Source organism: Ranitomeya variabilis, chromosome 2, assembly GCF_051348905.1.
Source record: "Ranitomeya variabilis isolate aRanVar5 chromosome 2, aRanVar5.hap1, whole genome shotgun sequence".
NCBI classification, from domain to species: Eukaryota; Metazoa; Chordata; class Amphibia; order Anura; family Dendrobatidae; genus Ranitomeya; species Ranitomeya variabilis.
This window is the reverse complement of record NC_135233.1, coordinates 1086702001-1086716173: the sequence shown is the minus strand read 5'-3', so window position 1 is coordinate 1086716173 and position 14173 is coordinate 1086702001. Positions and strand designations below refer to the sequence as shown.

Here is a 14173-nt window from a genome sequence, read left to right as displayed (position 1 = left end):
CATTCATTCCTCTGGGCTGCGAAATCCACAGGAATGATCCAGGAAACTCAATAAACGATCTGAACATTTTTAGTATCTACTCGTTTCAAAGGCTTCTTCATCAGGATTAACCACAGTTGGCGTTTTCGTGCATTTTGACGCTTACTGTCAGAAAAGAGTTGACCCCATTGCACTTTCTTTGTGTCCCAGTTTTCTCTCTACCATGAATGCATGTTCATCATAAGAACTGTTCACATCCATCCAAGCAATGATCTGTTAAATTCAGACCATTGGTTGGATGTGGACGTTTCTTAAAGAGAATCTTCCAGTAGAATCAACCATCCTAAGCCGTTGATATAAACATGTAGGTCATAGGAAGCTGAATAAAATGAGCCCTTGATATCTGCAATCCGATATTTTACTCCAGAGACATCCATGTTTTTCTTATATGTAAATGACCTGCTAAGATCTATAGGCGGGTCATAGATCTCAACCAAGAATCTGCCTCCAGAGCTCACTTTAAATGTTAAAAGTGTGAGACATGTAATGACTGACAGACTGCTCTCCTGATCTACATGTCTCACATTGGTAACATTTAAAATGAACCCTGGAGGCAGAATATCCGAGAGATCTATGTCCAGCCCATAGATCTTAACAGCTCATTTACATATTAAGAAAAATGTGGATTTCTCTGGAATAAGACATCAGATCCCAGATATCAAGGTGTCATTTTATTCAGTATCCTATGACCTATACTGTATGCCCATATAGATGACTTAGGAGAGCTGACAGATTTCGTTTAAGAGAGGGATACATTCTTACTAATAGCGTCATCCAAAAAGGAAAACCCACTAGACACACAAAGCCCAACTATAATCTTAACCTAAAGGGAATCTGTCGCCAAGTGTTTGCTATGTAATCAGAGGGCAGCATGATGTAGGGGCAGAAAGCCTGATTCCTGCGATGTATCACTTGCTGTTTTTTTTTTTTATACAATCACAGTTTTCTCTTCTGCAGATCTAGCAGAGCTCAGAATGCTGAGCCCTGTATAACCCCACTTACACCTTGGATTGGCAGCTTTCTGTGTACATTGTATATTGACAGAAAGCTGCTAATAAGTGGTGGAGGCGGGGTTGGACCAGGAGGCCTGAGACACCTAGTCCTGTGGTGATAATAATCTCCTGCTGATAAAACACTGATATTATTGAAATGGCACGTGAGTGACACATCGCTGGAATCGGGATTTTATGACGGTGTTAGATCACCTGCTGAAATATTAATCTCCTTGCCATTAAAGGTTGACGCTAGAGATTTTGGACTACATAAAAAAAAATTGCCAATTTCCATGATGCAGACGAGCGAGACAGATGGCGGCCAATGATGGCTATCTCTTAAAAAGTTGATGTGCCATGTTGAATTTTTTCAGTTGTTGTCAAATGTCGTAATTCATGAGGAAAGACAGACTGGTATCGCATCAAGGGAAACCCAAATTAGGCCACGTGTAGAATAGGCAAAGATTGGAGACCAACCAACACATCAGAATATGAAACCCCTATGGTATGCCCGGCTTTACTGACGGGAAGGATATCATCGCCTAAATTAATCCTAAAAGTCAGTCCAACGATGGAAAATATATGAGGTCAATGATATAGAAAACTATTCAGGTCTGATAACCTTCCTAAACACCATCAGCCGTCTGATGGATCGTACTAGTTCCCACAACCCTAACGTTGACCCAACGTCTCCATCCTTTCCCGAGAACTTGACCTTCTTCCTCTTTGACTTCGATGGCTCCATACTGTTAAGGAACGCAACTTCTCTGCCGACTCTTTCATTTTGAGGGTCACTGAGGGCCACCAAGCTTTTACTACGGGACCTACTATACTTAAAAGTAAAAACTTGTAAAATATAAGGGATCTGGGGAGAAGACAACATCTCCATATTGGCTGGATGAAAGTGACCTACAATGACATCTGTGATTTATGGGGTTTCCTCTTATAAAGCCGATCTGTCAGTCAGGACATTCAGAAATGGGAAATGGTTGCACTTATGGAGTGGTGCAGCCGTAGACTCACCCCCTGGGCCCTATTGTTCTAAAACCCATGGGAGATGTCCTGGCAATTTGTAGCTTATTGAAGAGTTTCCTTCCCTGTCTGCTACTTGTATAATAACGGTGGGAGGAGGTGAAGCAATGAAGGAGAGGAACGTGTCAAAAAAATCCCATAATGGCAGGATTTAAAGCCCAGTTAAGTAGCTGAAAGCCATAAAGATCCTCGCACACGGCTTAAGACGCAGACTCCAACCTCAGCCATATTAACAAAGAAAATATTAGTACAGGCCAAGAAGTCGCTACCAGTCTGGGTCAGGCCGGGGACGAGAGAAAAGACTTCACGTTTGTCAGATTCCAGAACATGAAAATAAAACTTTTAATAACTTTTTTGTCTCTATCTGGCAAAACTGTATATAATGGACAATGGCATCATAAAGAAATCCAACTGGATCGTTAAAAAAAATACAAATATAAAAACAATAAATATCAGGTAATGTACAAGCAAAAAATCACACAATAAAATGTTTTTAAAGGGAGTTTAAAAATTAAAAAATAATTACAAATATTTCACAGAACAATAAAAAGTAAAAATTATACTTCCGCGTCATCAAAGATTTAGAACGAATGGTGAACTAGGTATTTAACCCGTTACCCTCGCGGCCAATTTATGATTTCCTTCCCCTTTTTCCGAGAGCCATAAGTTGTTTTTTTTTTTGTTTGCTTATTTGTTTTCATCAACATTTTGAAGGATTGTTTCGTGGGCCCCTTTGCAGTTTCGAATGACCTTGATCGTTTTATCGTGCAATGTACTGAAAAACATGGAAAAACATTTCCAAGTATTGTGAAAAAGGTGGAAAAAAAATAATATACCGCCATTGTTTTTGGAATTTTCATTTTCATTGTGTGATAAAAAAATGATCTGGCAATGTGATTCTCCAGGTCAGTGTGATCACATACAAAACATATATACTATTTTTATTTTAAAAAAAGCTAGTTTTATTTAAATAAATAAATCTCACATGTAAAGGGCCATGGAACAAATGGCGCTATAATAATAATAATAATGAATAAAAATATATATAATTCTTATATATATATATATATATATATATATATATATATATATATATATATATATATATATATTATTTCTTTAATTATTTTAGTCTCTGAAGTAATCTGAAAAAGTTTCATTTGTCATCATTATCTGATTCCCATAACTTTTTTTTTCTATCTTTTGAAGAAGCTGGATGAGGAATTGATTATTGTGTGGTGAGAGTCTATTTTTAATGGGACTATTTGGCGTACATGTAACTTTAGAATTTTTTTCTTTATTTTATTTTAGCCCCATAGAGAACTATGTATTAAATACCCCAGTCTCTTATGAATCATGGCTTATGGCTGGGGCTTTACAGGAATACCAAGATACCAAGATATCATCACCAGGGTGCCCTCAGCACATACGTAACCACTGCTCATGCCAACTGAATCCTTAAAAATCTAATTTATAAACTACATCTGTAATGATCCAGTTGTCACAAACCAGTGTGGTAATATGCTTTATTAAATAATACATTTCAAAATAATTATACGGCATTTAAAAGTAATATATCATTGTTGAATACCGCATACTTATTTTGAAAATATATTATTTCATACTTAACAAGCATATTAACACACTGGTTTGTGCCAACTGGAGCATTAAAAATCTTAAATTTATAACCTCCATCTGTAATGATCCAGTTTACATGAACCAGTGTTAATATGCTTATTAAATATTTCAAAATAATTATACGGTTTTGAAAATTATATACTGTATATGCACACATATTTTATATATTAATTTAAAAATAATTTTTGCATTTATAATATTGTAAAATAGTGTCTATATGTGTATATATAATATATATGTACATATATAATTTAAATAGAGCTTTTTATATATATATATATATATATATATATATATATATATATATAACAATTGCTTGTGTGTGTGTATGTGTATATATATATATATATATATATATATATATATATATATATCATAGTAAAACTAAAGTTAAAATTAGAAACTGTAATCCAGTGTATCTTATCAGACTCTGTAGTCTGTTTATTCAGGGAACACTGATTTTCACATTCCAGAGATAGGGGATGACAGTTGGTGCTTACGAGATTCTATGGAGGCGGTAGTGGGAGGAGCTAGAGACAAACCCCAACATTCCGCTGCAAGTTCTCCTATAGATTAACGTCACTTGCTGTTGTTACGGTTCCATTGTTGCAGGTGACATGTAGTAAATATTTACTCTGTGTTAACCCCCGGTAACCCAGCCTCCACCTACTCACCAGAATCCCCAATGCCTCCTCTGATCTGTGATGATGTCCTAACAGGCGTGCTATTCAGAAGAGGCACCGGGAATGTTGGCTGGAAGGAGTAAATTAGCACGGCTCCCATCACAGGCCACGGAATATGGCCACGTGGCTGCTCCACCAGGGTCCTGCATATTGACTCTAGAGAATAATACATGTCCTAGAATTCTTCTGTTTCAGTGTCTATTGTTTTTGTTTCAGAATTTTTTGATGATTTCTCAGAAGGCCGAGAATGTGTCAACTGCGGAGCAATGTCCACCCCTCTTTGGAGGAGGGACGGTACCGGCCACTACCTGTGCAACGCGTGTGGATTGTATCATAAGATGAATGGTATCAACCGTCCGCTGATCAAGCCCCAACGAAGGCTGGTAAGGGTTTATCTTCTAGTAACTATAATAAAGACGTGTCCCTCTTCACCTTACATGCGATCTCCGTTTGATGCCAATTTTTCATAATTAATATTCAATACATTATCATAACATATTAGTAAAACCCTCTACAGGCTGCAGTTCACATTGCAACCACTAGATGTCCACACAGAGACACATACATCATAAACCTCTCCCGACAGAGTATCAATAAACGTTATTTTTATTATTTATTTTTTTTCATAAAAGCTGGTCATCCGAAGACTAATCTTGTCTTGTTTTTTGTTTTGATGCTGACTGGTATCAGCAGCCCCAGGTTAATATAGTCAAGAATAATTCAACTTTACAGGTTTAACTCCTTGATAACCCAGCTTTTTTTTTCCCTCCTCGCCATCCAAGAGCCATGATTTTTTTATTATTTTCATTGACAGACCCATATGACGCTTTGATTTTTTTGCGGAATGAGTGGAAGCTTTGAATGACACCATTCGTTATGTACCAAAAAACTGGATATACAGTGGGGTGAAATTGTTAAATGCAGACATTTTATTGTCCGATAATATTTTTTTTACCTGGTAATTTTGTTAATTCCAAATTTATATTTTGTGTTTTGTTTGTTTTTTACATTGGCTTCTGCTGCCATATTCTGAAGGCCATAGCTTTTTTTTTTATTTTTTGGATGACAGAGTTGTATCAGGGCTCGTCGTTTTTGTAGTATCAGCTGTTGTTCTTACCATTCGTTTTGGGGTCCATGCAATTTTGTAAACTTTTTCTATTTCAATTTTTTGGGGAGGTGAAATGCCCATAAACAGTGGTTCTGCCATTAGGAATTTTTTTTTTCACCTTTTGGTACAAATATTTTAATAGGTCAATAGTTCGGACAATTACACACTCAGCAATGGCAAATACATTTTTTTACATTTACCTGCTTGGGTAAAGGGCATGATTAAAATTGTGTTTGTATGAGTGTTGTGAGGTAGTGAGGAGGATCGATATGTATCCCCCAGCATACACATAGAAGCGTATTGATGCTGGCGAGGCCAAGGGCCCGAACATATAGCTGCCCCCTGATGGCTGAACCTATGGACTATGGGTTTACGCGCAGGGTCTTAATATATGCTCAGTCAGTCTGTGCCGCCACTACAGGCACTGCCGGCAGCGAACCCCAACTGTGCCAGGTACTCGTCAACTGGTACCAAATGGAGGCTCTCTTGGACTCGGGGAGCCTAGTGACTCTGGCCCATGGGTCACTAGTTGCCAGGGACAACCCCATTGGTGGTAAGTGTGGGTGGTGTGTATACATGGTGAACTCTGAGAGTACCCGACAGTTGAGGTTATTTTTTCCACTTCATGTCGAGAGATGAAACATATGGTGGGAGTGGTGAGGAGTAGACTCTTCCATATGGGACTGTGTTTTGAAGAGACTTGACCCTGTTTTGGTCCCTGTGGGAGAACCGAGTTAACCCTCCCAGGGTAAATATGATACTGGGCGCGGAACCCGAAGATCCCAAGTCAGGGATACTTGCCGTAGGGATCGCCAACCTAGGGACAGTGTGTAACCCCGATAGGTTTCCCCAAGAGGTATTGGCAGGAGAGGTCGAGGAGACTACGTTGATCCTGAGCTGGAAGTGTCTCTTAAGTTTGGGACCGCTCAGCTCCAGGATCCCACGCTGGCACGAGAAAGGGTGATGGAAATGGGGTGGCTCAGCACTCGGGTGCAGAAATGGTTTCCCCCCTGCATGGCTATCAACCAAGAATTGTTGTATAGGATTGATAAAATCTGGGATGAAGTGGTGGAACAACTAGTGGTGCCCCAGTCGTACCGTCGGGCCGTGCTAGAGATGGCTTACACCCACATATGCTGTGTGGACACTTAGGGGTAAAAAAAAATCCCTAGAATGTATACTGCAGCGGTTATTTTGGCCCTGGATTTATGCTGAGGTCCAGAGATATTGTGAGTCCTGTCCCGAGTGCCAGCTTACCACACACATTGCGAAGTTCTGGAGTCCATTTTGCTGCATCTGCCCATTATAGAGGTACCCTTTGAGCAAATAGCAATAGATCTGGTGGGGCCTATAGTGAAATCTGCCCATGGCCATCAACATATACTGGTTGTAGTGGACTATGTCATGCGGTACCCAGAGGCGATACCACTTTGTCAGACCTCGGCAAAACTAAGCGCCTGTTCTGCCGCCTTGAGCTACCAAAGGAGATCCTTACAGATCAGGGAACTCCTTTTATGTCCAAGGTGACCAGGAAGCTATGTAAGTGCTCTGAATTAAACAGCTACGCACATCGGTGTACCATCCACAGACCGATGGGTTAGTGGAAAGGTTTAATAAGACCCTCAAGTCCTTGCTAAAAAAGATGGTCTCCAAGGACGGGAGGGATTGGGACATGTTACTGCCCTATCTAATGCTCGCTATCCGTGATGTACCACAGGCGTCCACAGGTTTCTCACAGTTTGAGCTATTGTACGGCCGACATCCGATTGGGTTGATTGACGTAGCTGAGGAGACATGAGAACAGGAGCTCATTTGGCATCGGAGTGTGATCGACCACGTGGCAGTTATGCAGGACTGAATTGCAGCAGTCAGGCCCATAGTCAAGGAGCATCTGATGGATGCCCAGCTGCACAGAGCCGCACATATAATAAAAGAGCCACGGTCAGGACCTTTTAAAGAAGTGGACCGGGTGTTGGTACTAGTGCCCACCGCGGAGAGTAAACTCATGGACAAGTGGCAAGGGCTATATGAGATACACGGGAAGGTGGGAGAAGTGAATTATAGAGTGTACCAACCTGGAATGAAAAAATCTGAGCAACTGTACCATGTAAACCTGAAAAAAGCCTACATGGACCGGGAATGTTTGGTCACAGAGGCGACTCCAGTCCTACCAATGGCAAGTCCTCTACCACCGGCCAAGGACGTGGTCGGGGGTGACGTTAACATCAATGATGCTCTCACAAAACAGTAGCGACAAGAGGCTCGGGTTTTGGTACAACGGAATAGACGTATTCTCAGAGCTGTCAGGGCGGACCTCGGTGATACAGCATGACATTGTCACCGAGCCCCGGGTAAGGGTACAGATAAAACCGTACTGAGTGGCAGGAGCCCAGAGGCAAGCCATCGCGGCCAAGGTGAAGCAAATGCTCCAGCTGGGAGTCATTGAGGAGTCCCAGAGTGAGTTAACCCCATTGTACTATTTCCAAAGCCAGACGGGTCATTACGATTCTGTAATGACTTCAGAAAATTGAATGAGGTGTCAAAGTTTGACCTTTATCCCATGCCCCTGGTGGACGAGCTAATTGACAGACTGGGGGAGGCCCAGTTCTTCACCACGCTCAATCTCACCAAAGGTTACTGGCAGGTACCACTAACACAATTGGCAAAATAAAAGACCGCCTTTATAACACCAGAGGGTCTCTATCAATATGTTGTCTTGCCTTTTGGTTTACATGGGGCTCTGGCTACAGTCCATAGGCTAATGGACATTGTGTTAGAGCCTCATCAAAAGTACGTGTCGGCATATATAGATGATATCGTCATCTTTAGCACCAACTGGAATACCCACCTGTCCCAGATACAAGCAGTGCTGGATTCTCTCAAATGCGCGATAGGACTCACAGAAGCCCAGTACTTATGTGGCGCCCCTGAAGGTCCAGTCGCCACAGAGGTACTGCATCTCATCCAGAGGTGTGGTACCCCAACTCTTTGGTAAGGAGAAGACACTGTACAGAACCCTAACACTTGCATCCAACACCAGACCTCCCCAGGCCAGGGAGGGATTAGGTAGAAGCTGTGGGTGGAGAATGAGGGGTTGTCAGGGAGACAGAAGGGAAGAGTTAAAGAGAAGTTTAGAAAAGTGGAGTTGAGCAAACACGTGGGTCTGCAGCTCCTGAGAGTGAGAAGAAAAGAAAGGAAGGAAGCTCCCAGGAAGGAGAAGAAAGGGTCTTAGGGGCACAGGAAGTGCAGAAGCCACCCGTGGGGCCCGCATCCCAGGCTGACCAGCGTCAGGTGGATGGACCAGGTCACAGAAAGGGAAACGGGCACCTGATCTAGTGGAAGGACTACAAATTTCAACTAGAAACCCAGAGGCTGTGGCGATTGTAAAAGCCACAGCCACATCAACCCATAACTGACTAAAAAGGCAACTGTAAAGAATCCAGGGGATTGAGAGAACGTCGCCCGACGAGGTTGGTGGTTGCTGGCTTAGGACATTGTGGGTGAGACTCTGGGCAGGAGAAGTGGAAGCCAGTGTAGAGAGATGGCTAGGAAAGGCTTATAAAAAGGGGGGTTCTGGACGGGAGCCCTAAGTTGCCGGAGAGTTTCCTGGACCGCTCACCGGGAGGACACAGCACACCGGCTGGGGAATAACATCTGACTCTAAGTAAAAAAGTGAATACTTCATCTTGGTGTGTCCTCACAATTCATCTTGTGACGTCTGCCCTGCACCACTACCACATCAGAACTTTAATAGCACCCTTTTGGCTGCCCTGGGGCCCCGCTCCACCTGTGGGGAGCAGAACTATCTCAGCTGCACTACCATCAGCATCAGTGGACTCCTTAGCAGCGTCGGCCATCTATAGCCGAACACCACAGGTGGAGTCACAAACATTTCCCCTTTATCTCCCCTCCAAACTTTATCATCAGCATTCCCTCATCCCCCTTTAATTGGACGCCCAGGGCCATGGACCAGGTCACTGCTGCTGTGACCTTCCCCTTTAAGAACTGTCGGGCCCGGTACCGAGTGTCCCTCGGCCCTATAGGGCGCTCCACTTATGATACGTGATTGGCCACGAGGTTATCAAACCCCAAATAAATAAGATTGAGGCCATCCAAAACTGTCCCAAACTGTTAAGTACCAAACAGGTGAGGGCATTCCTCGGCATCTTTGGGTACTGCCGCCAGTTTATACCCAATTTTGTTGGGAGCTCAGCACCCCTAACTGACATGTTAAAGGGTAAGAAGTCGGTTATGTTCCGGAGGAATCCTTCAGCGGAGGAAGAATTCCAGTCCCTGAAGTTGCCGTTGTGTGGACAGCCGGTCCTCATCAGCCCCAACTTCACGAAAACCTTTATCATACAACAGATGCCTCAGAGGTAGGCCTAGGAGCGGTGCTGTCGCAAGAGGTGAACGGGGAGGAGCAACAGTCACCTACTTGAGCAGGAAACTGAGACCCGCAGAGAAAAATTATAGCGTAGTGGAGAAGGAGTGCTTGGCTATTAGGTGGGCCTTGGAGTCCCTATGCTACTATTTGCTCGGGCGTCAGTTTCGTTTGGTAACAGACCATTCTCCCCTCGTCTGGATGAGTAACATAAAGGAGATTAATGCTCGTTTCATCAGATGGTTCCCGTACCTACAAAACTTTAGTTTCTCAGTGGAACATTGGGCGGGAAGTCACAGGGAAATGCAGATGCCCTGTCACGGCCCCCTGTATGGTTGCAAATGTTCAACCCCACAAGATTGAACAGAAAGGGGGGGGGGGGGAGTATTTGAGGCAGTGACAGGTTGTATATGCAAAGGTCAATATGTATCCCCCAGAATGCACATAGAAGCGTCTTGAGGCTGCTGGAGCCCATTGGAGGCACAGACATAGCTGCGGTTGCAGTGCAGAATAAAAGTAATTGTGGACCTGGTCAAGTTATTTGGCCAAGGCAATTTTTAGGAAAACCCGTTAAGGGCTTATATTTTTGGAGTGAAATACAGGATGGTAGTTGGGCCTTTCACTCCCTCCGGACCGGTCTTACAAGTGACCCATGGCCACAGATCTCATTAAAAAACCCTGCAGCAAAGGTTGGGTGTCTCAGTGTTGGTTTGCAAGCTGCAGAGCAGGTGGCTCTGCAACATCCGGCTTGTGTGAAGTCAACACAGAGTCAAGGGAAGTGAAAACCTGGCGCCCCTCAGCGTGACATGGTGATACAGTCGCCCACGGTAACCGGTCTCTGGTACGGACTGTTTTTTGATGCCCTGGCTGTGATCCGGAGGATACCGTTTGCTTTTCATTTGTTAGTTTTTTGACATTAAAGACACTTTGTTATGAACATTACTGCCTCAATACCGCACAGTGTGAACACCGCCGCGCAACAGTGTGTATATGTATGATATATTATACTTTTTATTTAAAATTTATAAAGTGTATATATAATAAATTATACATTATATATATATATATATGTGTGTGTTAAGTTATATATATAGTGTGTATATACAGTGCCTACAAGTAGTATTCAAGCCCCTGCAGATTTAGCAGGTTTACACATTTGGAATTAACTTGGCATTGTGACATTTGGACTGTAGATCAGCCTGGAAGTGTGAAATTCACTGCAGCAAAAAAGAATGTTATTTCTTTGTTTATTTTTTTTTTTAATTGAAAAGTTTTTTCAGAGGGTCATTTATTATTCAACCCCTCAACCCACCAGAATTCTGTTTGGTTCCCCTAAAGTATTAAGAAGTAGTTCAGGCACAAAGAACAATGAGCTTCACATGTTTGGATGAATTATCTCTTTTTCCAGCCTTTTCTGACTATTTAAGACCCTCCCCAAACTTGTGAACAGCACTCATACATGGTCAACATGGGAAAGACAAAGGAGCATTCCAAGGCCATCAGAGACAAGATCGTGGAGGGTCACAAGGCTGGCAAGGGGTACAAAACCCTTTCCAAGGAGTTGGGCCTACCTGTCTCCACTGTTGGGAGCATCATCCGGAAGTGGAAGGCTTATGGAACTACTGTTAGCCTTCCACGGCCTGGACAGCCTTTGAAAGTTTACTCCCGTGCCGAGGCCAGGCTTGTCCGAAGAGTCAAGGCTAACCCAAGGACAACAAGGAAGGAGCTCCGGGAAGATCTCATGGCAGTGGGGACATTGGTTTCAGTCAATACCATAAGTAACGTACTCCACCGCAATGGTCTCCGTTCCAGACGAGCCCGTAAGGTACCTTTAGTTTCAAAGCGTCATGTCAAGGCTCGTCTACAGTTTGCTCATGATCACTTGGAGGACTCTGAGACTGACTGGTTCAAGGTTCTCTGGTCTGATGAGACCAAGATCGAGATCTTTGGTGCCAACCACACACATGACGTTTGGAGACTGGATGGCACTGCATACGACCCCAAGAATACCATCCCTACAGTCAAGCATGGTGGTGGCAGCATCATGCTGTGGGGCTGTTTCTCAGCCAAGGGGCCTGGCCATCTGGTTCGCATCCATGGGAAGATGGATAGCACGGCCTACCTGGAGATTTTGGCCAAGAACCTCCGCTCCTCCATCAAGGATCTTAAGATGGGTCGTCATTTCATCTTCCAACAAGACAACGACCCAAAGCACACAGCCAAGAAAACCAAGGCCTGGTTCAAGAGGCAAAAAATCAAGGTGTTGCAGTGGCCTAGTCAGTCTCCTGACCTTAACCCAATTGAAAACTTGTGGAAGGAGCTCAAGATTAAAGTCCACATGAGACACCCAAAGAACCTAGATAACTTGGAGAAGATCTGCATGGAGGAGTGGGCCAAGATAACTCCAGAGACCTGTGCCGGCCTGATCAGGTCTTATAAAAGACGATTATTAGCTGTAATTGCAAACAAAGGTTATTCCACAAAATATTAAACCTAGGGGTTGAATAATAATTGACCCACACTTTTATGTTTAAAATTTATAAAAATTTAACTGAGCAACAAAACTTTTTGGTTTGTAAGATTTATGCATCTGTTAATAAATCCTGCTCTTGTTTGAAGTTTGAAGGCTCTAACTTATTTGCATCTTATTAAACCTGCTAAATCTGCAGGGGGTTGAATACTACTTGTAGTATAAGCGGAATAGAACCTTTAAATGTTGGATCATATTGTCAACTTACCCAATACAATATTCTATGAAGCCCAGTTACAGGTGCTCATCTCCAAAGGGTTAATAAAAATCCACTTTCATCTAATGTCTATGGCCACTGTTAAATTTAAAATGTATTTGCAGGTACATTTAAGGGGGAAGTGATTTTAGAAATGCTATTAAAAAAAAAAAAATCTGACATGCACTGCCACCTAGTGGCCAACCTGTAACTTATGCTGGCTGTACTCCGAGCTGTGTATAACGGACACTAATAATGGTCAGTCTTCTTTTTTGCAGTCTGCATCCCGCCGGGTCGGCCTTTCTTGTGCCAACTGCCATACAACCACCACCACCTTGTGGCGTCGAAATGCAGAGGGCGAGCCTGTATGTAACGCCTGTGGGCTATATATGAAGCTGCATGGTGTTCCCAGACCCCTAGCAATGAAGAAGGAGGGAATCCAGACACGGAAACGCAAACCGAAGAATCTGAGCAAGTCTAAAACTCCAACAGGTACTGATGAATCCAAAATGAGAAAAAAAATAATAAAATAAAATAAATGTGCCACAAGGCAGCAACTGATCAACTATGGATAAAGTTCTTATCACAATCACTTTTGTAATCCATGAGATCTCCTGTATTCAGACCTTTTCCTGTTTCTTCACCATAGAAGTCCATGTCAAAAAGTTTTTTTATACTTAGTACAAACTTCTACAACATGTGCTGCAATTCACATTTGCTGCCTTATTGATTAAAAAAAAAAAAAATGGAAAAAAACATTTAAAGCAAAAATAAAATATAAAAAAGTTTATAAAAACAAGTGATACATCAGAACTTAATGGTGGCATCCTTAATTAAAACTTGACTATAAAGTGATTACAGAAAGTCGCTCTCACAGTGGTGAGCTGCAGTCAGTGAAGTGTTTAATTTCTGGACAGCACTCCCGCAGGTGAAATAAAGTATTACACAGCGCCCATGTATATCAATGGTTTGTCCGTGTAATCCGTGACATGACGTGTCTTCCAAAAAGGGAGTCGCTCTTTGTATCAGCTCTTCATTCTGAAAGGAGTATCCTCTTTTAGTAATTCCCTATTAGGGTTTATAGAGATGTGTTAATATGAAATTGTGAGTATAAATTATACATATTTGTGAGTATAAATTATACATATTTGGGTTACTGCTTTACAAAAGGACACCCCAGTGAATGACTTATCATGGGAAGCCTCCGTTCTATTAGGTTTTGTCATGCTGCTGCAATGCAGGTAGGTGCACTAGATGGCAGTAGAGAGGAAGCAGGACTGCACCTAGACAGAGGTGACCTGCAGTACAGCAGTGAGGCTACCACAGGTGGCTGCAGAATAGTCAAACAAGCCGGGTCAAATCCTAGACTGTAGCATAGTACCAAAGGAATAAGCAAACTCGTGGTCAGAGACAAGCCAGGGGGTCAGTAACGGTCAGGAGCGAATAAGCCAAGAGACAAAGAATGGAAACAGGTCAGGATACAAGCCAAGTCGAAACCAGTGAGTCTGCACACTAAAGAGAAACACTGAGACAAGATGGGAATAGGGGAAAACAGAGACAGGGGTTCAGACAGC

General features: G+C 42.6%; 1 protein-coding gene across 3 annotated transcripts in view; it reads left to right on the top strand.

Moving 5' to 3' along the window:
* The window catches only part of GATA4 (GATA binding protein 4), a 122961-nt gene that overhangs the window by 102199 nt on the left and 6589 nt on the right, over positions 1-14173 (top strand). For all 3 annotated transcript variants that reach the window (XM_077291705.1, XM_077291704.1, XM_077291703.1), the window contains exons 3-4: positions 4601-4767; positions 12878-13091. In XM_077291705.1, coding sequence (XP_077147820.1) covers positions 4601-4767; positions 12878-13091 — 381 coding nt within the window. The remainder of the gene's footprint in view (positions 1-4600; positions 4768-12877; positions 13092-14173) is intronic.